General features: G+C 33.9%; 1 protein-coding gene across 8 annotated transcripts in view; it reads left to right on the plus strand.

The window, feature by feature from the left end:
* TBC1D5 (TBC1 domain family member 5) overlaps positions 1 to 27,677 on the plus strand; it is a 537,582-nt gene that overhangs the window by 169,779 nt on the left and 340,126 nt on the right. For 7 of the 8 annotated variants that reach the window (XM_058729800.1, XM_058729802.1, XM_058729801.1 and 4 more), the window contains one exon: positions 23,937 to 24,068. In XM_058729800.1, the coding sequence (XP_058585783.1) occupies positions 23,972 to 24,068 (97 nt within the window). In that variant the 5' untranslated portion in view covers positions 23,937 to 23,971. Of the gene's footprint in view, positions 1 to 10,187; positions 10,505 to 23,936; positions 24,069 to 27,677 lie in introns of those variants that run through there. The other variant, XM_058729803.1, reaches the window with a different exon arrangement.

Genomic DNA, 27,677 nt, shown 5'->3' on the forward strand with positions numbered 1-27,677 from the left:
GTATGTGCACTTGCATTTTTTGTTTTAAATATCTGTTGAATTATATTTTACTCCTGTGGATGTGCTTCACTTCAGAGAACATGGCCATTCTTAGCAGTTTAACGTTATTTCAGAGTGATTTAATAAATTAAAATTATAGGCAATGGAATCACAATCATAGAGTAACTTTTTTTTTTCTTACTGCAAGTACAGATCAGAGATGATGGGGAATTTTTAGTATTAGTATTCTTAAATGGTCCCATTTTAACCCTGAATATGAGCCATTTAAAATATATTGATAGTAGTAAAATCTTTCCAAATAAATACTCCAGTAATAATTACAAAGACAAAGAAGGGGAGAGACTCAGTAATTTAAGAGATTTGATTTCGATAGTAATGCATCATTACCTACATAGACAAAATATTAGCTTACATAATATTTCTGACGTCATCCTCCTTCACATTAGATTATTTCACTGACCTCTCGGGAAAAACTAGTAGAGGTTGAGAAGTAAAATTAAGTACATTAATTTTATATTTTATGTAACAGTCCATTTTGCAAGAGGATGCTAGAAAACTATTCATTATTAAGATGCTGTCTTTATGGGAGAGTAAAGTACTACCTGTTGCATAGTTGTTGAATAGTTATAGTGTGGTTTTTCGTTTGTAAGTAGTAATAAATTATAAGCTTACTTTCCTGTATTTGTCTATATTTTTATTCATTTATTTATCACAGGAGAAAAACCATTAAAATTATCAAGGCCTCGTTTTCATATATCTTTATATTAAAATATTTTTGACGACTAGTAGTGTATGTCACTGAAGAGAAAAATAAATACCGATATCTGCTTTTGTTTTTGTGAACTAGTACAGTCAGACATGTGGAAATATCCACTGGATAGAAGTATTTAAAAAAACCACATTCTTGAAAATGGTTTAGAATTGGTAACTAAACTTCTTAAAATTATTACTGTGTAAAATATTTAGTAGAGTAATTGAAAGTATTTGGAAAGTCCTTTTAGATTTACCTAAGAATTTATACTTCAGTGAGCTAAGAAAGTGTTTTTTTTTAAATGTATATTTTATACTTTTCTTTTTTTTTTTTATTTATTTTTGGGACAGAGAGAGAGCATGAATGGGGAGAGGGGCAGAGAGAGAGGGAGACACAGAACTGGAAACAGGCTCCAGGCTCCGAGCCATCAGCCCAGAGCCTGATGCGGGGCTCGAACTCACGGACCGCGAGATCGTGACCTGGCTGAAGTCGGACGCTTAACCGACTGCGCCACCCAGGCGCCCCTATTTTATACTTTTCTAAAGCATATATATCCTTTATTATATCAACCCAGGTAAATGAATGACTTTATTATTTTTCAGTGTAAATTATATTCAGAGCTTTAATCATTGAGTGACTTTTTTGTTACATGGAGAGAGACAGATCAGTATTAACATTCTCTACTCTTTTCCCTACCATGTTTATGCTTAATACATTTTCTTCCCTCAACAATAGCTACAAAAAGTCTAGAAACATTCGTATGAAAAGCACCTTTTCTAGGCAAATGTTGATTTACTAATAATGATGGATAATATATATATATATATATATATATATATATATATAATTTATTTATTTATATTAACGTTTATTTCAGTGTACCTGCTGGAGAGAAGGTACACTTTTTTGGGTATTGTTTTTCTTTTATAATACAAAAGACTACTTTTTGAAGTAAAAGCTTTGTAGGCTAGTTGCTGAATAACTTTGGGAGTATTTTCAGAAAGAGAAATGATTGCCACCAGGTACACTTGTTTCCTGCTGTGTGAAATTCTAACACTCTATGTTGGAATATGTCCTATATCGAGTTTTATAGTTACGTGTTTTAAATCTTAGCCAACTTATTTTAAAAATTTTTTGTTTTGAAAAATTGAAAAACAGTAAAAGAAGAACTTGACAAGATTGTAAACTTGTCAGCCACATTCCTCACATCTTGTTCTCCCGAGCAAAGTGAGGAGATGGAAGAATTGAGGTTTCATACATGTCTCATTACACATATTGCAGTGAACAGCTAGAGAATCGTATCATGAAATCAGCTAGTCTCACGTGCAGTGTGATCAGGTTGTTACTATGGTAACATTTCCATTTGTGGGTTTTTGTAGAGTTAAAATTTGTAGTCATCACGTGACACCACCATTGGCTTTTGATTTTGCATGTAAATAAATCACTATACTACCTGCATGCTATTAAGTAGCACCAGTCGTAGCACTTAACTACCACCCATACACTCTAGGCTAGGGAATCAAAAACAGAAAAATAAAAGAAATGTGAAATTACATTTTAAGACTGTCCTGATGTTGCTGCTAAAATGTTAAATGTTTCTTTAAAGGAGTAAGAAAGAGCATTGCCAACTAGTTGCTCTCTACGATGCCTTCATTTTGTAAGTATGTGATATGAAACTGGTTAGGCATGGTAGCAGTAGGAGGTAAGGAGGGCTTTAATTTATCAGCTAAAGGGGTGCTAAATAACCAAAACAGAAGTAATGACCCTTCTGAGACTGAGAAGGTTCATTTGAAAGCAGTCCTCTTTGATTTTAACCTTATTAACTGTTTGACATTTGTTCTGTTTCCAGACATTCAGAGTTGTCCTGCTCATTTCACTTCTGATTATAAAATCAGACTCTAATATCTTAGATTAACTTGGATTAAAATAGCCTATAATGTTCCCTTGTATCAATTACTGTATTCTAGTAAAGATTCCTACTGTTTTTGTTTTGTTTTGCTTCCTAAAGCCCCCTGCTGCTGTTGATTACACCTAGATCTGCTACTGATTGGAACTGTTAAAAGGCAAAGATAGTGTGGCTGGTTGCTGAATCATTTAATTGTAGGGCTAATAAGAGATGTTCTCTCCGGGACCTGAAAGAACTAGCGACACTAGAATGTTACGTATGAAGAGGCCAAGGACTATTCTTCTGCACTTTAATAAGTTTTGAAGGTGTGAAATTTATTTACTTGTAACATAATAAAGGAATATCAGTAGCCTAGTTGGCTTCTGAAACTGTGTAACTGAATTCTGTTGAGGAAAAGAAAAGGGAGGAGAAATTCTAGAGAAAATTTAGTGCTAACAATTATTTTTCCCTGGGAAATGACTACTGTTATCAAAATAAAACAAATGGAATAACTATATAAAAATGTTAATTCAGTAGGTGAGACATTTGATAATAAAATGGCAGGAAATTCAAAGTTAAATTTTAATTTGTAATTGAGGCCATATGCGTAAGCCCAATGCACAGTATGGAATGAAGTTGTATAAGGCGTAAGCTCCCCATGAGAAGTTTACATACAAGTTTTGGAATCTAGGGATAGGGTTTTTGTGATACATTCAGGTATTTTATGAGGCACCCACAGATCGAGAACAACTATTAATTTGTGCACTCACTACTTCATAAACTGAGATCATTAGGTCTGTGCCGGACTTAGAGATTATTTGAGGGGGAGAGCTATTCGTAGGTGTATTCAATGATGCTTTATGATATTGCTACTCCTGTTCATTATAAATAACTGCCTCTTCTAAAGACATTTCAGTTTTCTAAGTGCAAACTAAATCTGTGGTTTTAGGTAATTTGTTTGAAGGTATGTACATCTGTTGGGAAGTACTGACTGACTATAGCTTCAACTGGGAAAAAGCGAATGTTCTTTTAAGATATTTTTTGAAACATTTTAATGAGGAGACTTACATGAAGGCTGCTGTCAGGAAGGTGTTGGAGAGGGGGGAAGAGGCCAGTTAGAAAAGTCTGTGCTGAGGATTAGGTGGCAAGTAATGGGTGCTGTAATTGGAATGGTGATAGTGGAAACGAGGTACAAGTCACAGTGTTGGTTTCTCTTACTTTTTATTGAGGAACCATTGAATCAAGCATCAAAACACTGATACAATGGCTGAAATCTTATTAATGACTAAATGAGTATTTATGCCTTAAGTAATAAACCGTTAGACTGTAAGCCCTTAAAGGCTGATCATTCATTTTTGTGATCTCAGCACTTGACACATTACATTGCTGATAGTAGTCATTCAATCTGCTAGAGTGAAAAAAAAGTAAAAGAGAAAGCCCTTGTTTTGGTTTGCTAGGACTGTGAAGCAAAGTACCACAAACTTAGTGGCAGAAACAACAAAAATGTATTGCCTTACGGTTTTGGAGACTAGCAGTCTGAGATGAAGGTGCTGGCAGGATTGGTTCTTTCTGAGGGCTTTGGAGGAAGGATCTGCTCCAGGCCTGTCTCCTTGGCTTGTAGAGGCTGTCTTCTCCCTGTGTCTTCTCATCCTCTTCCCTCTGTAGGTGTCTAAATTACCACTTATATTACCCCTTACACTTAAGAAGACCTGTCATATTGCATTAGGGCCCACCTTAATGATGCCAAATTTAACTCGGTTTTCTTCTTAAGGCTCTGTCTCCAAGGTCACACTCTTAAGGTCACACTCTGTGGTACTGGGGGTTAGGACTTAAACAAAGGAATTTTGAGGGGAGGGTCATAATTCAACCACTAATAACTCTCTTTGGAGTTGATATTGTTGATAGGCCAATGGCTAATGACATATACAGTTAATCAAAAAGTAAATATGGTCATTTTGCAGTTAATGGCAGTATAGGGACCCACAGATATATGTCCCTTTGTAATTACTACCGTGTAACATAATTTTCACCTCAGTTTTATTGTTTTTCAATTTATATCTGCAATTTGACAGCTAACCATTGTACTGGTTTCCATCTAGTGGCAGAAATAGGAGATAGGAGGCTGTTGGAAAAGTACAATAGAACTAATTTCCTAGTCTTCTCTCCCATTTTATTTTACCCTGTTTAGAATAAAGCATTGTCCACCCCGACTTCTTAAATTGTAGGAAAACAAGCATTATCTAAATATTATTGATAATAATGAAATTACATTTATAATGTTGTAGTAGGTGAGTTTTTATGTAAAATTCTGAACAGGTAGTCCATTATCTAGAACACATGTTCTCCAACTGTGGTCCCTCAATCAGTAGCTCAGCCTTACCTGGGGACTGTTAGGTAAAGCAAATTCTTTTAGGCTCTATTCCAGACCTATGGGTCAGAAATTCTAATGGTGGAGTCTAAAAATCTGTGTTTTAATAAGATCTTCAGATGATTCTGTATACACCAGCATTTGAGAACCACTCATATATTGTGAATATATGTATACTGTACAATACCTAACTGTATTGTTTTCAGTAATTACAGAAGCTTAGAGTTATATGTATTTTTTCTTTCTAATATTATTTTGGTTATATTATCTGATACTGAGTCTTTGATTAGGAATGCTACCCAAAGTTACTACATTATTTTTATGGGAAACCATTAATTTCTATTGTTGGCTTATTGTGTGTCTTTCTAGAAATGTTTTATGCATGTAAAAACAAATAAAACTCTCTCTCCTGCTCTTTTTCCCTCCCTCCCCCTCTCTCTATATATGCACACACACACACACACACACACACACACACACACACATGTGTATATATTCTCCTTTTTTTTTCTTCCTGTACAGATGGTAACATAGGACCTTGCTGTATTCACTTACCATTGTTACTTGGAAGACTTTCTCTATCAATGAGTCATTTTTAGTTTGTCTTTCTCTTCTTCTCTTTTAAAATATCTATATAGTGCTACGACTGTATGCATGTACAGTAACTTATTTAATAAGTCCCCAATTGATGGACATTTAGGTTTGTTTCACCATTTTGCTATTTAAAAAATTCTGTGAGAAATATTCTTGTGAGTGGAGTACAGAATGTTTTTTAGAAGATTCACATTAAAAACTCACAGCATATATAAAAGTTACATCTATATTATTTTACATGTGTAGGTATAGTCATAGTATATTTTCCTAAGAATGTAATTACAAGGTCAAAGCGTGTGTATATCCTCATTTTTAAAAAAAATGTTAACGTTTATTCAGTTTTTGAAAGAGCGTGTGAGCAGGGGAGGGGCAGAGAAAAAGAGGGAGAATCTGAAGCAGGCTCCAGGCTCTGAGCTGTCAGCACAGAGCCCAACGTGGAGCTCAAACTCAAGAACCATGAGATCATGACCTGAGCCGAAGTCGGACGCCTAACTGACTAAGCCACCCAGGAGCCCCTATGTACTCATATTTTTTATGGCTATTTATAAATCATGCTCCAAGGAGGATTTGTGCCCCCTTAAGAGATAAAAATTACTATTTCAAAATGTGTTTATTTAAAGGTGTACAGCAGCGTTACGTACTAGTCTTATATTTTTGAGGGGAAAAAAATCTCCATTAAGCTGAAAAGAAAACATAAAACTTAACCTAGTGTCTTTAACAAACAGTGTATAAAGAATGCTTCAGAGTTTCTTCCATTAGGTTATATATTTTAGACACTTCTTGATGCATAAATTGAAGATAGGATTGAAGATTGTCTCCACTAATCTGAAGTAAGTCTACATTTAGTGATTCATTAAAAAGTAATTTTTACATATCTGGAAAAACAGATCTTTGAAATAGTTTTGGTTTACTGTCAGTGAGTACTTGGACAATCTTTAAATGTGGGGATTATTTGAGATACTACATATGTAGTTGTTTAAAAATTTATGATTTTTTTTTTGGTAACCGCCATAATGTTTTTAATTAAAACTCTTTTTGGGTTTTTCATTTACGCAGTATCATTGGTTTATATTGTGTTAATCATTTCAAAATTTAAAATGAAGCAGTAGTGAGACATAGAGCATTGGTTTTTTTGTGTGTGTTTTTAAAAACATTCTATACTCCACCCACCCTCCCCGCCCCCCCCCCCCCTTTTTAACACTCTCTTAACTTAAAACTACTAAACAGATTTTTATTTTAATCTTTGGAACAAAAATTGTTCTCTTGGGCTGATACCAGTACTTTCTATGCCAAGTTACAGACCGGAATCTATTTTTATAGGCCAAGATACAAACCTCTGAAAACCAGAGTTTATAATGGAAACATTGACAGGTCCTTAACTATCACAGCACACATGGCACTGCTGAAATCATAAGGTACAAGGCACAAGATTTCACATGCTGGGTGAGCATTGAATTTTTCAGTAATTGTATTGTCAGATGCCTCTCAGCTAGGGTTTGATAAGCGTCACCTGCAAATGGAGCTACGCTAGGGGCCATGAGCGCATTGCTGGGCCTGATTCCTGCCCTCTGAACACTTATGCTGAAGCACACAGACACTGAGAGGCACTGGGATAAACCTGTTGGGCTTAGAGAAGGGACTTGGTTGGAAAGAAGTGTGGGAACTTGCTTACCTCTAGATTTAATTTGTGCTACAACGCTGAGAATCCTGCATGTTTTTGCAGGTAGGTCATTATGCATGCGTTCTGGGTATTATTACAAAACAGGTAAAACTGATCAATCACATCTTCATTTTAATTCTGTCACAAAAGAAAGTTTAAACTTGAGATTGTTACGTAACCAAACAAGTTTGATATTGAGCAGTTAGGTGAATTAAAAACTCACCATTTTACTTCCTCTTTGAGGAAACCTATCTAGGTTAAAAAAAAAAAAAGAAGAAAAGAAAAAGAAACAGCCTTCTTCAAAGACTACATCTGATTACTCAGCTTTATTTGATTAAAGAAAAATCATGAAAACCACCACCCTGGGTCCTTTGAATCACAATACCTTGGTTATATTTTAGTTTCAGTGTGACTAGTCCTCCCACCATTAGTTCCTAAATGCCTTCAGTTACAATAATGAACGAACCTACAGCCTATTAAGTACTTTAAAGGGAAACTTGAACTCTGACCATGTCGGATGCCTTTATGGGAAATAGTTACAGTGGTTTGAGGTATATATTTAATTTGAATGTTCATTGCAGGTTGGATTCTTGCATTTGTAACACCAACGTTGTCTCCTTTCTTACTGCCTTTTCTTTATCTTGTTAAATTCTGGAGAGAAGTGGAGGTGTTATGTCAGATATGCTATCTCAGAGGCATTGTGAAGTGTTAGAGAAACCAGTATCTTGTGGGAAGATAATGAAGTGATAGTTTGTTGTTACAGATTTTGTAAGTACTGCCAGAAGGAATAGGGAAAAGGAAGATGTTAATTTGAATCTGAATCAAATTTTCTGTTCTAGTTTAAATTTGCCGTATTCATTGACCTCTATCCATATACATTTCATAAGATTTAGATAGGAGACAGGCCTGACATCCCAAGAGGCATCTTTTTTATGTTTCAGACTGGTTTTCCACTAAGAAAGAGAATATGGACATTTTAGGAGTAGTTTAAGAGTTTTGAATCTGTGATTAAATTTCTTCCCCTAATGTGTTAGAAATAATGCTTTTGTATCTTGAAAGATGGAAAATCTAAATGTAAGCTATTTAATTCTGTACATCTGTAATAGTTCTAGAAATAGGAGGTCCTCATTTTATCTATTTTTTTTTAAGTTTGTTTATTTTGAGAGAGAGAGAGAGAGAGAGAGAGAGAGCATGTGCATATGTGAGTGGGGGAGGGACAGAGAGAAAAGGAGAGAGAGAGAGAGAGAGAGAGAGAGAGAGAGAGAGAGATTGATTGAGAATCTCAAGCAGGCTCCTCACTGTCAGTGCAGAGCCTGATGGGGGGCTTGAACTCACGAATCACGAAATCATGACCTGAGTCGAAATCAAGGGTCGGATGCTTAGAACTGACTGAGCCACCCAGGCACCCCTTGATCTGTTTCTCTATGGAGGAAAGTATGTACACTAGCTCTCCCGTCTGCTTCTCTTTGCCCTTGCTGTAGAAAACCTCACCACAATTTTCAGGAACTACAATCTTGATCTTGGTTACTTAGGGGCAAGGTAATACCACCTCATTTTTAAAGTATCATTTTATTTCACTATGAGGTAAAATGGAGGAGTGTGTGTTATATTTATATCTATAGATAGACACTGAGTTCCTAGATTTTCAGATTTGTCTGCTTTATAAATTGTTCCAGAAACAAAAGTACAATAATGTGAGCAGATCTTAGTACATAAAACAGAAATCCGGAAGGATCGTGAGAGCTGACTAAACTTAGTCCTTTGTAATTCACATCCATAGCTGGAGGGCTAGTAAGTGCTAAAGGCCTGTGATGTATCAGACCGTTCACAGAATCTATTCTATACTGATCCAGTTACTAAATTCATCTGGTGTGGTCTTACCACTAGCAGTTTCTAACTGAAATAGTTTTTAGGAAGGGTAGTATGTTAATCAGTGAAAGGAGAGACTTAGATTTTGTTTTGCCTTTGTGCCTCATAAAGCAGAGGTTGTATGAGTTGGTGCCAAGGTTTTCTTTCCCCAGCTCATTCATGTGTTCATCCTCCCTTCCATTTTTCTCTTACTAGGACTTGATATATAGACACTGGGCTAGGAGTCCTGACCTTCAGTTGTCTGTAGTTGTCATTTACTCAGAAACAACTAAAGGTCTTGAATCCATACAAAATAAGATCAAATTACATTTAGTATTGTATTTTATTTCTTATATGGCTTCCTAATTTTATTTATCGATGGATTGATTGTAGGTGTTTCACTTCTCCAAAAATACTGCAAGCATCTTAAGGATTGTCGTCTGGCTAGAAGCCCTTTAGTGTGACTTGTTTTTTTGTCCTTTACTAGACCTTACCTTCCTCCTTCTAATGTGCCACCGTCTTGGTGTTACTCCTAAGACTGATCTTTAGCTTTATTCCTAACTTTTCTGAGGCAAGGCTCTTTTCTGAAGAAGGTCCTGAGAGGATGGCCTAGGAGCTCACTGCTTCTCCTCATTTGAGACCTGTAGTGTAGTTTCTATCATATCATCTCGTACGCCCATGCAAAAGCCCCCAGTACCTTTGCATCCCAGTCAGAGTATAAACCAGAGTCCTTTCATGGCCTAAAAGGACATCGGTGACCTGGCCTCTCTCCTGTTTCTCCCTCCATGCCCCCCCCCACCATCTGTCTTCATTTACACCCCAACCTTCTTTGTTCCTCCAAAACTCCTAGCCGTTTCCCATTTTATCTGCTTTTGCTCTTCCCAGCAAGCTCTGCCCCCAAGTGATCGGGTGGCTTGTTCCCTCACTTTATTCAAATGCCACCACCTCAGAAAGGCCTTCTATGACTACACTTTCTCAAATAAGCTCCCAGCTCCCAAATACACTCTCAGTCATGCCCCATCATCATTTTCTGTCCCCTTATCCTCTTTACATTTCCTTCATAGCATATGTCACTACTTGACATGTAAATTATTTTTTATGCTTAGTTTATTATTTGTCTTCCTCTAGAATGTAAATTCTCTGAGGACAGAGACTGTCTTGTTCACTTCTAAATGATTACCTTCTGGACTAGCTGCCAGCACATGGGAGGATTTAACAAGTATTTACTAAGTTGAATGTGTGTTACACTTGAGCAGCCCCCTTTCTCCAATTTCTCCTTTCTTTCTTCTTTCGTTTCTCAATAAACAAAATGAGAAACTATTATGTGAAATCTAATTGTAATGTATAAGCGGGAAAAAAAATCCTATGGGATACTCAAAGGATCCATATTTTTGAACTGTGAGTATATTCTGTCTTTCATCTTGTTCTAATAACCTAATTGTGTAAATACAGCCATCAGAGCAGTGGCAGTGTGGTGGTGATAGTAGTAACAATAATAGCTAATATTTATTGAGTGCTTACTATGTGTGTGTCTGGTAATGTTCTGAGTTCTTCAAGTTTGCTTAATCCTCACAGAACCTATGAAATGGATATTTCTCATTTTACATTGAGGAAACTGAGGCACAAAGAGTTTAACCAACTTACCTAAAGTCAGATAGTTAATAAGGTCATTTCCTCAATTTGTGCCTAGAAAATGCGACTCTAGTTTTATGTCAACAAAAGTAGATTGTAGAAGTTCCCTTCTGTGGGAATAGTGAAACATGGTCATGGAAAGAAGAATGATTTGGGAGGGGGTTCCTTCTTTGGGCTGTTCTTCCTTTTTTATTCTTTTGGATGAGAACCTGTTTTGCTTACATTTTCCTCATTGGAAGTAGAAATATGATACTGGCTTTTACATGATCCAGTTTCCAAATTTATTCATTTAACTGTTTACGGCAGAATGGAAAAGAATTAGGAAATTTCAGAGAGAAGGGAGCATTTGAGATGAACTTTGGGAAGTGATCAGTGGAATCTGGTCTGATGGATATTTATTCAGTAATATTTACTATTTGCCAGGTCATGAGAATAGAAAAGTGTTTGTTTGTTTGTTTGTTTTTAAGAAATATTTCAGAGGGAGGAATGGGATGGAATAGGTTTTCTTGACCAGGGCTAGTTGCCCAAATAAAAAGAGAAGTGGGAGAACACTGGATGTCTTTAGAGAATGAAAATATATGAAGGAGAAGATTAGAAAGTTAGATATGGGTAGATCATGAAAGGTATTGAGAACCTGTAGGTGTGTTTATGTCAGCAGCATCATGGAATCATAATTATCTCTTGACTTCTTAGAGTTAGAGCTTTTCTAATACATCTCCTTTGCTATGAGATTCTGTCCTATATTACATGGTATGCACATTTTCTACATTCTGTCTCCTGTCAGATTCTAAATGCCAAGACAGCAAGGATGTTGCCTGTCCTCATTCTTTATTCCCTGGTGTTCCTTTCCTACTGCCATTAAACATAGTGGAAAGCCAGCAAGGATGTCTTAAAATGAATTTCTGAAGAAATCTGAAATTCACGTCCCAACCACTTGGTGTGTGCCGTTGGGCTGAGATCTTTAATCTGCCAGCCCCAATATCCATATACATAAAATAGAGATGATAATAATGCCTTTATGATTAAGATTCCTAAAGGTATTGAACGGGATAATAACATAAGGCACAATGTCTGGCATTTACTAAGCATTCAGTAAAATATTAGTAATCATCAGTAGTGCATGCCTCTCAGCATAGAGAAAAACATCGAACAGATTACTATAATCATTTTTAAAGTTCTTTTTTGTTCAGGAACATAATCTGTTGTTCATTGTACCATATTTAGAAAAGGAAAATCTGGTTTTCTTTAAATCATTCTTTTCAGAGTGCATCCTACAATATAATTCACCAAATGAGGACCATTTAAAGTGTATATAAATGATAATTTAATATACTAAATTAAATATTTAATATAATTTAATAATGTACTTCTGATTTTTTAATACTGGACTAAAATTGCTGTGTATCCATGATTTATTTTTTTTAATCCTATAAATTATTAAGCACAAAAGACAGCACAGCTGAAAATTGGGCAAAGAATGTGAACAGGCAGCTCTTAGAAAAGGAGACCCAAATGGCCAGTAAACAGATGTGAATGTTTAATTTTATGCATCAACTTGAGTGGGCCACAGGGGCTTCCCAGATTTTGGTCAGGCATTATTGTAGGTGTTTTTGTGAGGGTGTTTTGGATGAAATTAATATTTAAATGAACGGAAAGCAGATTGGCCCTCATAATGTGGGTGGGCCTCATCTTATCGGTTGAAGGCCTGAATAGAACAAAAGGCTGACCTTTCCCCCAGCAAAAGGAATTCTACAGCAGTTCTGACTTGGACTTCATCTGCGTCACCTCTTTTTGCCTGATGGCCTTCAAACTATATCATCAGCTTCTCCTGTCCAGCAGCCTTTGAAATAGAACACTGGCTATTCCTGGATCTCCAGCCTGCCTTCTTGCCTGCATTGCAGGTTGAACTTGCCAGTTCTGTAATTATGAGCAACATTTCCTTATAATAAAACTCTGTCTGTCTCCTCCTTTGCTTTCTGAAATCCTCTATTTCTCTGGAGAACTCTGACTATATGACAGATGAAGAGAGTTTCGGTCAAGAAATAGGGAGATGCTAATTTAAACCACAATGAGATACCACTTCATACCATTCAGAATGGAGAAAGGCTCATGATATTCAGAGCTGGTAGGGATGTAGAGAAACAGGAACTGTCCATATGAACATGTAAACTGGTATAGCACCACTTTGGGTAGAAGTTTGGCAATATTTTGTTAGAATTAAAGATGGGCAACAATTTTGATCCGGCAATTTCACTTCTAGATTAAAATTACTAGGTTTTTCATCAAAATAAGATTGCATCAAATGTTAAGGTAGGATATCAAAATTTAGTTAATATTATTCTCATTAAAATTGTTTCCTGATCCATTTTTATATTTGGTTGCTTATTTAACTATAGATATATGTATGTGCCCTACCTGTGGGCTCACGATTGCTGTTTTGCACTGACTTCCATAGGGTACCTAATAAGATAATTTTGAAATGAGATGGTTTAAAGAAGTACATCAATTTCAGTCACTATAATCCACTGTTAAATTCTAGTAGTAACTAAAAAATATAGTTTAATTTTCATACATTTTTTTTGGTGCTAACACTCCAAATTTTGTAAAGAATAATCTTGATGTTCCAAGAGGATGTGCATGCCATATGAAATAATCCATATCATATTAGAAGGCAAAGTATTAGTTTCTCAAATATGAGTAAGAAAAAAGGTGATACCAGTGCATTTGTGTAATTAAATTATGTAAGTTTACTGCTTTGACCTCTTATATTCATTCATTGCATTTAAATAGTGACCTTTCTTAAATATTTAGTAAAAACTTAGAGCTTCATAGTATTTGGACAAAGTCGTCTTACTATATTAAAAAAAAAAACAACTGGCCATCTTAATCTTTTGCTTGATTTTCTAGGATTTAAAATCCCAGGAATTTAAAATATTATGTATTTATGGTTTTTAAAGTTACAAAAACATTTTTTTGCTAAGGAAGACTTTGTGAAAATGTACTTAAGTGAAAGTGAATGTATTTGGACTTGTGGGGGAAATTATTACCCGGTTTCAAAAGTTTTTGTAGGAAAAATTACAATATGATAATGTTACTTAAACTGCTTGATCCTGTTTAGTCTTTTTAGAAATTAAGATAAAACTTCTAGGCCCAAACAGTTTTCAAAGCTTCAGTTCTCTAAATCAATATGTAAATAGCACATTGTAATTCTGAATGGCTGTGTCATTGTTTTGCAAATGGTAAAGCTTGGCATGAAGTTTGTAATCTCCCTTTAAATTTTTTGTTCCCTTTAAATGTTTGCTAAAAATTTTGGGCAAACATTATCAAAATTTTAGAAATTATGCAGGGGTTTCATTTAAATCAGTATGGTAAGGCTTAAAAAGAGTATATTAAATCTGAAAACATGGCTGGAAAAAAAATAAATCAGTATGGTAAGAATTAGGTAAGTCTAATTTAATGTACTTACCTTTTAACCATTTATATGATATTCTTTGAAATTTCAGAGGAAGTATACTACTGAACTCTGCTACAGTATATACACAATAAGAAGGAGTATATATATTTGCTAGTAAAATTCTCTGACAGTTGAGGTAGGGTTTGTGTAGCCTCTTTGTTGTCCCTGTGTATTTGTGTATTTATTCCATTTTGTTAATTGCATTCTTTCATCAACTGTTTCAAGGCCTTTATTTGTTTTATATAGTGTTCATGGAATTATTTTGGTTTTTTAGTATGCATTGGTGTCTTGAAAAATTCTTTCGTAGTAGCCATAGAACTTATGTTTTGTAAAGACATCAAGATATCATGTAAATGCTGTTTTTTATATCATATTCTGTTTTTTATAATTAATCCTTTCTTCTTTATCCATCTTTCATCTTATCAGTGCTTTAAACTTACCTGCTTGTAAAAATGAAATGTAAACAGTTTTGTTCTCATTTTGAGGGCCCATAATGTTCGGTGTTAGAAAACATACAGAAGTTACATATATGTACATAAGTGAAATCTTTTTTCGGTAAAGATGGAACCATTACAATTGAATGGAGAAGCAAAAATTCAGAGACTCTTAAGTCCTATCACTTTCCAGTCAGGCTCAAATTCATTATTTTACAGTAAGTTTTACTATTTTAAGTGGTTATCATTTTCTGCTATCAATTACAGAAAACCTGTATGTATTTATATGGCCTCAAGTTGGAAACTTGGAGTTTTCTTGTCTCTATTATTACTGATGATCTTCTATTATAAATTGAAACATTTTTACGTTCATACTGAAGTTTATGCTCAAATATATAGAAGCTCCTACTCCATGAGCAAATAAGCTAATCAATTTTGGAGTCACCAGTTAAATTAGCAGTTTTTGTATGGAGAATAACATGTCTTCACATTATGCATTATTGAATAACTTTTTTAAAATTTAAGGTCACACTCAGAGCTTACCATACCTTAGATTCTTATGCAATATCATGCATATTTATTAACATTTTATTTATAATAAAGAATGAAAATATCATATATTTGAATTAAGACTGGTCTCAGCAAATTAACAAAGTTCAATTTTCTTTGTATTTTTTTTTCCTAAATACACCTATGTTCCTTAGGGGTAAAGATAATTTCACTATAAGAATAGTCATATACTCTGTCTCCATTCAGCAGGGTCCTCAGTGGCTCCTGGATTTTTGTTGGGTTGTTTCATTTTTCTGCATTTGGTAGCTGATGATTTCCATTAAGTAGTTGGTTTTTTCATTTGTTTATTATTATATTTCTTTGCAGTTACTTAGGGAACTTGAAAAACAAGTTTCTGTGGGGCCAGGTCAGTGCATTTGAGTAGTATATCTTGGTCTTTCCCATTAGTAATCAGATAGCAGCTCTGGAAAAACAACACTTTACTGCTTTTGGGTGAGTTTTTTGGGAGTCTTACTCTCAGAGTTTTGATCTCATCTAATCCTGGGATTCCTATAATGAGCATTGCACATATTTTCCAATAGATATTCATTTTCATTTATCTATTGATAGGATTGTTAGCTAAAGTACAGGATGCACAATTACATTTAAATTTCAGACAAATTATGAATACTTTTTAGTATAAGTATTTCCAGATCTTTTGTTGTTTTTCTGAAATTGAAATTTAACTAGGCATTCATATTTTTATTTTATTTTATTTTATTTCAATTAATTAATAATTTCAATTACTTAATGCTAAATCTGGCAACTTATTTCCTGGGCTCTTTCCTCACTAAACTTTGAGCTCCTTGGGTGAAGGGGGTTGGGTGGAGGTACCCTTATTCATCTGGACCTAGTTTTCCAATCTCCATGGTAGTCTGGTGATTTTCACTGACTGAAAGAATGAAATCTGTAATCAACTAAAATATTTCTTTATATGAGTATTTATAAAGCAACTGTATTCTACTGGGTTTACCCTTTTATGTGAGTTAAATTCATTGAAAATAATGTTTCAATGAAGAGTTGCAGATCTCAATGGTAAAAAAAAACTTCATCTCCCTTTCTCTTCGTCCTCTCTTTTCCTCTTCTCTTTCCAGATCTTACTATAATTAGCTAGCATTAACAGCAAATGTTTACTTTAGTTAAATTATTCAGAACATTTATTTTACTTGTCAAAGGTTAGATCAGGTTGTTGTTTGAACTGGTAATTAAATGCAGCCTAATATGCTCTCATATTTATATGCAATATAAGCCTGGTTCCTCATCATTCTGTATAATTTTGATGTTCAAGGCTGACATTTCAAAAAGGTTTTCTCTCTTCAAATATTGCTCATTCTTCTTGAACTCCTAATTGTTTGTTAGAGTTACCTTGATTTTATGAAAGCCTGAGTAAATAGTTTTTTAAAGGCTAGAGGTGTTCTTGATATAAAATGAGGACAGTAACAATTGGAAGTATTTTTGTATGGCTGTAAAATAACAAAAGGTTTGGTCACTAGGCTGATTTGCTTTCCCAGTCTTTGCATCTTGAGCATCGTTCTGGAGAACTCTGAAACCAAATGAGGATATACCCTGAAGAGCTTTTTGTTAGGTCACTTTAACTTTTTATAATGCTAGGTTTTCTCTTGGTTTATATAGTCACAACTGCCACTTGCTATTGCTTTATAGCATTTGAATATTGAAAGGCCAAATATATATATATTTTTAAAGTTTATTTACTTGGAGAGAGAGAGAGCGAGCACAGGTGAGGGGCAGAGAGAGAGAATCCCAAGCAGGTTCCACACTGCCACTACAGAGCCTGATATAGGGCTCAGACTCACAAACTGTGAGTTCATGACCTGAGCCAAAATCTAGAGTTGGATGCTTAACTAACTAAGCCACCAGGGAACCCCAAAAGGCCAAATATATTCTTATTTTGTAATATCAATTATTTAAGCCCAGTTGCAAAGCTTTCATATATTGTACTTATTTCTGATTATACATATTATTTATAAATCTAGTATTTTTATAATGGATTGTTTACTTTAAACATCTTGTTCTGGTAACCTGGAAAATGTAAGAATTAAGTCTTATAATTTTAATTTTCTTTTGATCATTGTTCTTAGTATGTAGACCCTTATTGTATTTCTCTGCCTATTTAATTGGCAACACTTGAATAGTTCAGATGTGTAGTTGCTAAAAGTGAGTTAGGTTTTCAGGATTTTACCAATGAGTGATATTTAATATTGAATGACATGTATTAAGACAAATGCTTTTATATATAATTTATTTGGCATTGTAAATGCATTTATCTTGTGAGAAACAGACCCCCTGTTGTCAGATGAAGTATTCTGGAAAGGTTTGGAGTAAATAAATAATAAAACTACTTTGATATACAATCTAACCAATATTAAATATTAAGACTTTTCAGATGATTGATTTTAATACTTAATTAACTTAAAGTCCAATGTAACCTTCTTGCATTAAAGATGGACAGAATTTTAAAATGGAACTTTATTCTTTCTCTTTCTTTTCCTTCTCTCTTCTCTTTTTCCTTCATTCTTTCTTCCTTACTCCTTTCCCACCTCCTTCTCTCCCTTATGATAAAGACTTTAGAACATCATTATTCCCAACCATCAAATTTACCTCTAGCTGCCTTGATTTTTAATCAGTTTACCTTGATTAAAAGGGTTTTTTTTAATAGAAGATTCTATAGATAATGTTTAAATGCTGTCTCTCTTAATTATGAAAATATAGCTTCTATCAAAGTTTGTCGCTTTTATAGCCATGATGTCATGTTTTAGTTTATATACCCATCATGGTAAATGCATGCTATCTGTGACCGATACTTATTCATGCTATATCCTCTCCCTCTTTTATAATTGTGTTCTGGAAATAGTTCATTTAAGCTCTTTGATATGCTTTTCTTATAGGAGATATCTTTATGTAAAGTAATATTACTCTGTCATTTCAGTGTTTGACTTTAAGTTTACCATCAGTCAAGAATTTAAATGAATGAAGTATGCTTATATGAGCTTTTCTGAATATGGATGTCTTTAGAAGACACAATTCAGAATGCTAATTCTCTGCCTGTGTATTAGAAGCTTTGAAAGAATGAATATACACTGAAATGCATAGAACTTCAGACTCAGAGGGAATAAATTATTTTTCTAGAGGCTTTGTTCATGTAATACCATTTTAACGGAAAAAAATTTATTCAACTAACCTTTTGTTTTGTCTCTACCATGCTAAGAGTTTGAAGTTTTCACCTGATGCTTGTATTGCTTCACTTACATGGAAAATAATCTTGTTTTGAAATTTTATTACTGTACTTTAAAACTGTCCTCTAAGCTTTAGTGCTGAATTCTTACCCTTTATTAAATATTAACTATTTTCACAAGACTTCCCTTCTTTCAGTCAGATCACTTTTATCCTAAGATTTAATACCGCAAGAACAAGATCATAAAGCCAATATAACTGTCTTTAAGATTAGTCTTGGAAGGGCACCTGGGTGGTTCAGTTGGTTAAGCATCCAACTCTTGGTTTTGGCTCAGGTCATGATGTCATGGTTTTGTGGGTTCGAGCCCCACATTGGACTCTGTGCTGACAGCAGTTTCCGCCTAATGTGTCAATTCCTGTGACCACAGGATGGCAATAAAACCAATTTTGGGTTTTGTGAATTTTAAGTTTATGTGAAGGAGAAAATTTAACTGTTATTTATAGTAATGTAGCAAAGAAGGGATATCTCCTTTCTCAAGTCTTGGAAGGTTATATTGCTGTGCTTTCTGAATTAAAAAAAAATAAGATTGCCTTCATTTAAAAATTCTTAGGGTTTTTTTTCCAGGAAAATTCTAGAGACAGATTGGCATTACTTAAGAAAACTGAAATCCATCAATTATGGGTTTTAGTGGTCATTTACTAAGGTACATATTTGTGGTCATTATATACTTCCTCTCTGTCTACCTGTTATGTAGAGAAGATTAAGGCATATCAAGTATAGAAGTCTAAGTTTGTAACACAAATATAAGATGTAATGGTGAATTGTACATTTCAAAATGTTTATGCCAATTTGACTTTTAATAGTGATTATCTTAAAATTTTCAGATAAAAAAATTCCCTTAATTCTTTGAATTTTTATCAAATATTTTCCTATGGTCTGATATTTAGAAGTAAAAATACTATTCAATATAGTGATTAAAATAAATATAGACACATTTGCTTAAAAACCTTTGATACTCTCTTTTGTGGTAGTCAAATATTTTTGCAGTTGGTAGAGTCACAAAACACAAATTGGAAAATTTTTGAGAAAATTACTTCACATTTAAAAGCAACACTACATTGTGATTTTATAACATTATCATAATAGCAGTAACCATTGCACTTAAGTATTGTTTATTCTAGAAAACTAAAATAGCCCCTGTATTTAAAACAGAACAATGAAAAACAAAGCAGCACCTGTTTAAGAAGTTAATTTTCAACCAGATTATTATTTAAATCCATAACTGAAAGAAAAGAACATCATGTAACTTTTTCTTCAACAGAATTTTTGTTTTTCTTTTAATGTTTACTTGTTTAAGAGAGGCAGACAGAGTGTGAGTTGGGGAGGAGCAGAGAGAGAGGGAGACACAGACTCCAAAGCAAGGTCCAGGCTCTGAGCTGTCAGCACAGAGTCCGACATGGGGCTCGAACTCACGAACTGTGTGATCATGACCTGAGCCGAAGTTGGATGCTCAACCGCCTGAGCCACCCAGGTGCCCCTCTTCAACAGAGTTCTTGAAAATAACTCATTATTACTTTTCGATCAGTTTGCTTTCTTTGAATAAAAAGAATTTCAGTGATTCAGCTTCAATCTTTACAGGCATAATAAATTAGAATATGGTGGATCCTTGATTATATAGACTAGTTGTAGACTGGTGTATTTGGTAAATTTTTTATTTTTGTTACAACCATATAACCATAACTTGGTTATAACCAAGTTGTCAATTTCTAAAGAATTATTAATAAAGGTAAAAATCAGTGGATGACTTCTTGAACCTAACTTTCTTTAAGGAGCCAAAAGACCTTAGGTATCTTCTAAAATCTTGAATGAATGTATGAATGTCATCATGTTGTATTTTTTTTAAAAAAAATTTTAGGTTTATTTATTTATTTTGAGAGAGAGAAAGTATGAACGAGAGGGGCAGAGAGAGAGGGGGAGAGAGAAAATCCCAAGCAGGCTCCACATTGTCAGCATGGAGCCCAGTGCAGGGCTTGAACTCATGAATGATGAGGTCATGACCTGAGCTGAAATTGGGAGTCAGACCCTTAACCAACTGAGCCATCCAGTTGCCCCTAGAGTATTTTTTCTTAAAGTTTATTATTTATTTTGATAGAGTGAGTGCATGTGTGTGGGTAGGGCTGAGGGGAGGGGAAGGTGAGAAAGAGAGAGAGAGAGAGAGCGCGTGCGCACATGCTCCATGCTGTCAGTGGAGAACCTGACCATGAGATTGTGACCTGAGCCGAAATCAAGAGTGGGACACTTAACTGACTGAGCCATCCAGGTGCCCCTAGAGTATTTTTTTTTTTTCAACATTTTTTATTTATTTTTGGGACAGAGAGAGACAGAGCATGAACGGGGGAGGGGCAGAGAGAGAGGGAGACACAGAATCGGAAACAGGCTCCAGGCTCCGAGCCATCGGCCCAGAGCCTGACGCGGGGCTCGAACTCACGGACCGCGAGATCGTGACCTGGCTGAAGTCGGACGCTTAACCGACTGCGCCACCCAGGCGCCCCTAGAGTATTTCATTTTAGCTACAGAAAGGTGTTTTTTTAATGTTCCTTTAAAAAATGTGCTTTGATATCAGTTTGCTAGTTGTTTATTTCTCATAGTTTGAAGTACATGAAATCCCCTTATTTGTATATTTTAAGTTTGTGAAGTCTTTAATAGTGGAAATGTATTATAAAACTGAGAGATTAAGGTAATGATATGAAAACATGTCTAGGATATTAAAGAGATTTTATAGAAATCTGGCGGTTAACTTGGAATATACATTTTCAAACATTTTCCTTAATAATTTCAAAAGTAGAACAAGATGTATGAAACAAAATATGAATCTTAACATTAAAATAGTTATCCATGGGTCAAATATGCTTTTGAAATGTTTATTCTATACAGGTTTTTGTTTTGTTTTGTTTTTTGTTTTTTGTTTTTGTTTTGTTTTCTAGTTTGAATTACTTGCCAACAGTTTAAAGAGATTTCAAATAAAATTCTAGATTTCTAGCTTTCTTGAAAAAGTTGAAGCAGAGTAAAGGAGTTTCAGTTGTTCACAGATCCCATCCTCTTGTACAGTTTGTTTTGTATTTTGTCTATTTGTCTCATTGTCCAAGAGCCAAATATAGTGCAGGAGTAAAGAATGTGAGCTCTGGAGCTAGACAAGATAGGTTCAAATTCTGGCTTCAACACTTACTACTTGTGTAACTGTAGACAAATTAGTTAATCTCTCTGTACCTCTGTTTTCTCTTTGGTAAAATGGTGATGAATGTATGTCAGTAGGATAGTTGGGAAGATGAAATGATGAGCATACATGAAGCATTTAGAGTGGTCTGTGACTTAATAGTCATTGCTCAATAGATGTTAACTTTGATTAGTAATGTTTTTTGCCTGATACCATCAGGCATTTGAGTTTGGTGGCTCTTCTCCATAGTAGAGGACTTTAATCTGATTATTCATTTGGTCAGCAAAATTCATCAGATTCTGTTTTATAGTATATGTAACTGATCATTTACTTTTTCCTGTCCTCTACTGCATTATATTCCTCAGAATTCCTTCTGTATTGTAAGTGCTAAATATATGTTGATTGGTTTGCATACATAAGCAGCAAATATTGACAGTTGTCTAGATTTATGGATTTAGGATTTGATTTTTGGCTTTAGAAATTCTTACTGTATGTTGACAACAAAAGTTTTCCGCCTTGTCTAGTGTTGGTTTTGCCTACCCCTTTGCTCTTGTTTTAGCCACAATCTAAGGCAGAGAGGATTTTTTACCATCTGATTATGAATGTGGGTGGGTGAGAGTTGGAGGGTTCTGGTAAAACTCAGAAAATGTACTAAGTATTTTACAGAGTGAGAGCTTTAGGGAGAAACTAAGCAGGATAGAGGAGCATTTTATGTTGGGAAGAAAAGGATTTGTATATTCATGGGCTTTTCTGGAAACTTTCCTCCATAATTGTCGCCCTATCCTGTAAAATTATGTACTCATTTTTTGTTGGTCTTGCTTTTCCATCAGTTTTCATTTAGTCTTCCTATCATGTCTCCCCTCTCTTGAAACTTAAAATTTCATGTGTTAACATTATTTTGGATGAAAATTAGAGCCCAGTTTATATTTTTGGAAGATTATGACTTGAGAAGGTAATCTGTAGCTCATAGACATAGAAAATTTACAAGTAGTGTAGCTTAAACATGTAAAAATAATTAAAAATATCTTTGTTTAAATTGGCATTGTCTATAGAAATCAGAATCAAGGAGGAAAACCTTCAAAACAATTTTAAAAATGTGGTTATTTATATAACTTTGCCTTTTTAAACATAGTAATACCAGGGGTAAAAGTCATAAAGTAGATATAGATATATTTGGGTGCATAGCAATGAAAAAGTTACTTATGTCACAGAAACACCATGTTATTTGAAGACAGACACACTCAGAAAAATATCTATATCACATGACAAAGGTTTAATATTCTTCATATTTAAAGCATGCTTATAAATTATGAAGACGATGATAATAATAAACTCCATCCACAAAAGATAATAAGTAAGTGTCAGAGAAAACATATGAATCTTCAGTAATCTCACTAGTTATCAAGCAAATGCAATATAAAAATTGACTATCACACTCCTCCGTAAAATGAATTACCCATTCCCTCTGTTAATGAGGGTCCAGGGGAATGAATTGTTCTGTATGCATATTTTTCTGGAGCATAATTTGCTAAAATATATCATAGAATATTATTTTTTTATATACATGTGTTGGTCCAGCAAAGACACTTTTAAGAATTTATCTTAAGGCAATAATCATAGATGTGACACAGAGATATTACTAAAGATATTCATTGTGAAACTGTTTATAGTGTTGAACAACTGAAAGCATTCTGTTTACTAATAAGGAATTGGTTATATAAACTGTTATAGCTATTTAATGGAATACTAGGGATCCATTTGAAGTTATAATATGGTCTTTTTTTATGGGGTAGAAAATACCCACAATAATTTATATAATCAGTATATTTAACATGGTAGATCACATTAAAATAAATTTGCTTTAAATGCCCAGAACAAAGTCAGAAAGGATATGTGTAATAAACTGAAATGTTAACAGGGGTGTTTTTAGTTAATACAATTATGGATGATCTTATTTTGCTAAATTTTCCGTATTTTCAAAGTTTCTATTGTAAATGTGTATTATTTCGGCAGTGAAACAAAAGGATGTTATAAATGGTATGGTAATTTAACTTACAGTTTGACTTTTTGTGCAGAAGTTTATTGAAAATAAGTGTGATTGAACATTGAGGTAATGGTTACCAAGGAAGTTCAGATTTGGGGAGAAATTATTGAAATGGAAATTTTGTGCCAGTTTTCACTTCTTTGCCTATTTCTGCCAATGTGTTGTAACAGTCCCTGAAGCCTGTGGAAAACTTGTTAATGTCTGTAATGCTCATTTAATCATTTCAATGTTGTATTTATTCCCAGTCATAGCAAAAAGAAAAAGTATAATTTTCCTTTTTTTTTTTTTTTTTTTTTTTTTAATCTCCCAGGTAGTCACTTTCAGTGACATTGTTCGGTTCTCACAATGTATCATTCCTTATCTGAAACTAGACATCCTCTGCAGCCAGAAGAACAGGAAGTGGGCTTTGACCCCTTGTCAAGTTACTCAAACAAGTCTGGAGGTGAGTTTTGTATGCAGATACATTCTATGGTTACTGGGAAATGTAGCAGAGAGCCTCCAGTTAGTTCTGCCTACCTTATGTGTGTAATTCTTTAGATGAAGCTGAGCAGGGCAACATGAAGCACACTTACCTGGATAGGTGGAGAGCACTCTGACAGTAATGAACACCACAAAACATCAACTTTCAATTATAGACAGAAGCATTAGCCAAATGTTTAATGCACCGTCATTCTTTAAAAAAAAAAAAAATCATTATCTTAAATAATTACTTCAGCATAAGGATGTTGAAATCAAAATTGCCTTTGTCAAACATCTTTTAAAGAAGTCTAGCTTTTGGTGTTGATTTTGCAGGGATTTTTTTTTGTCTTTTAAAGCAAGTTGACCTTATTCCAGGATAAAGATTTGTCTGATTCTTTTTTTTCACCACTAATTAAAATTTGTGTCCTACTTTTAAAGATCTATGCATTGAAATTGTTAAAAAGAGACTGTTAAAAGTAAACTGTATTCAGGGTCTACCCTATAAAAATTTATCAAATATGTATGTTTCAGAATTCAGTGTTGTTTTCTCAATATTAGTAATAATATAGTATCTTAAAAGGAAGCAGTTTATGCAGATTCCTAAAGCCTTATCCTTGTTTTTGGTTGATTCATTGACTCAAGTAACTACTTAAAATTTTTCAGTCATGACGTACATACATCAGGATTATGAGATTGATTTTAAAAAATCATAACTGGTCAAAGTGATTCACATGTGTTTTGTATACTTCAGATACAGTTTTTTTTTTCCTGTATTGGCATAAAGGTCTGCTATTAACTTGTGTTTTGGGAATTTAAAACCAATGATTGATGTTTTAAAGTGGTTATTTCTTTAGTGATTAAGCCTTGACTTTATGGAGTGCATTTATGTTTTTTGTGCATTTTTACTGCCTTCTGTGTCATACAAATTCCATTGTTATTTTCGATGAAAATGATATAATTTGCCTTACAACTTATTTTTGTGATTTTACTTTTTATTTTCATATGTGCATTTATGAAAAGGTCACAAAAAGACTGTTCAAGGTTTTGATCATATGAAAAATTGTTATTGTCTCATTTTCATTTCAGCATCTTAAACATTTCAGTGGTAAGAATACTACATCTCCTAGTGATGTTTGTTTTTTAAACATAATACCTATAAGAAACACTAATAATTAAGTCAAATTATTTCACAACCACTTCAAATTATTTCACAAGTCAGTATTTTAAAAGAAAAAATATTTTTGTGATAAGTATATAAAATAATTTCACCAAAATTTTCTGATTTATGTGCTTATTTTAGAACAGTGTGTGTATGTGTGTGTGTGTGTGTGTGTGTGTGCGTGCGCGTGCGCGCGCATATTTTTCCTGGCCTACTTCATTAAACACTGAGGTTCTATTTTTTTTTAACTGGTTAAAAAACATTTTAAATTAATTTTATCCTTTATTGTTTGCAGGAATGAGTAGTTACCTTTACTGAAAAGGCTTTTCGTTTATATCCTAGCCTAACATTTCTATGACATACAAAGTTATTAGGACTGAATTGATGTTTAAAAGTGCCATTAATTCATTTACCCCAAATGTTCATTAACAATGTAAATGTATGCTGATGTTCTATGAGACAAGGAAGTGACTAATGACTCTTCCAACTAACAACACTTAAAATGAATAGAAACTTTAGATAGCTAATCTTGAAGTAATCAAGACCCTCATTCAGCTTGGCATCTCTGTATGCTCTAAAACAGCTGTCAACTGTTAAAAATATATACAAAACACACATACGCACACGCACATGCAGAAAGAATGATATGTAAATTCTAGTTCTTGAAAGCCATAAAGGTTACTAACCGTAGTGGGTTTTGTGCATTGTATATGTAAATATTTTATATGAGGCATCTATTTCATCTTCTCAGATTTCCTTTTAGCAGAAAAACATGTGTTGCATTTTAATAGGTTTGTCATATTTATTTGAAGAATCATCACCTTTCTAGTATGTTTGTTTATTTTAATATATGTATTTCATGGGGTTCTCCACGTATTTGAAGCTGGTTACACATTTTTCCCACCAGGGAATTTATGGCAAATGGAGGACTCATTTTGTAAGTAGTCAGGCACTGGACTTAATCAGTGATTTCCCTGTGTGCAAGGCATGGGTTTTTGGTCTTGTTTTTAATTCCTGTTACAGATTCCATAAGTAAACAAATGAGTCTTTAATTTCTCAAAACTGAAATTTTAACATTTATAAAGAAACAGTATATTATTGAGTTAAATGATCCTGAGTATTCTGGAAAGGATAAATAATAATAGCCACATAATTGGAATAATAAAGAGAAAACGGTTTCTCATTGGTTTATTTTCATGGATGGTGGAGGAAGGTGGGTGAGATCAGAAAAATGACCTGTTTGGATATACACATGCAGAATTTTCCATGGGAATCAAACTTTTAACTGCTTGAATTTCTTTTTCAAATAGAGAATAGCATAGAAATTATGACATTTTTCTCTGTGCCCTATTTGGTCATATACATAGTTTACTGCTTTAAATTTCAAGATCTTTGATCAAAGGGCATTAATTAGTAATTGGCAAGCTACCTGTAATTCAGTTGAAACTATTAAAAAAACCCAAAATGTTTGTTCAACTATTCATGATTATTCATTGTAGGAAAAGAACATTTTCCTCTATTAAGTCTCTTTTGAGAATAGCACTTTGTTACATATTGCCAGAGTTTTTAGCTTCAATTTTATATGCCTTCTTACTTACAGCTTTTATAGTATTCAGATAATTACTTAATGTAATGCTTTTTATATAATATCTGTTTCAAAGCTTTCTTTTTATTTTCACAGATAAAATATTTAGTAACCTAACTAAAAAAAAAAATCCAAGACATTCAGAATATCCTGCCTACTCCATTTTTGACTCTTGTAATTTTGTTTTTGTCCTCAGTCTTCTTTTCTTTCTGTTATAATATCATAGAATTGTAGAACTACAAGGGAGTGCCTGGCTTTATTGCTAAATGAGTTGGTATTAATTAAAATAGTTCACTGAAATTGATATAATAAAATGATGCAGCCCTATTATGATCTTTAATATTGTTTTCCATATAGTAGAAGTGGATTTAGATTTGAGTAAAAGATGAATTTGTTTTGGGAAGATACCTGACAAAAGTATAGGATGCTAAGTTATCTTATTTTAAACCCTGCCTTTGCTCTAATTATAATTAGCAGGAGTCATTTTAGGGAGGGAAGACAATCTTCCTTCCCTGGCTTACAGCTTTTAAGTGGTTTTCCATTGCACTAAAAATAAAATCCAAACTCTTGACCATGATGTTCATGGCTGTCCTGCCTGTCTGAGCATGATCAGATGTGCTAAGCCAGTTCTAAACTCTGGGCCTTCCCACATGCCATTGTTCTCTGACATTATTCTTGAATCCTTCACAGCACTCATCCTTAAATGTAATCCTACATTTATTTGTTTCATTGTTTATTGTTTGTCTCCTTGTCTAAGTGTAAGCTGTATGAGGGCAGGAACTATTGTATACCTATTGGCCTGTGGACACTACTGAATTAACTAACAGATGAATGAATTGTGTTTTACC

This window comes from Neofelis nebulosa, chromosome 5 (assembly GCF_028018385.1).
Source record: "Neofelis nebulosa isolate mNeoNeb1 chromosome 5, mNeoNeb1.pri, whole genome shotgun sequence".
NCBI classification, from domain to species: domain Eukaryota; kingdom Metazoa; phylum Chordata; class Mammalia; order Carnivora; family Felidae; genus Neofelis; species Neofelis nebulosa.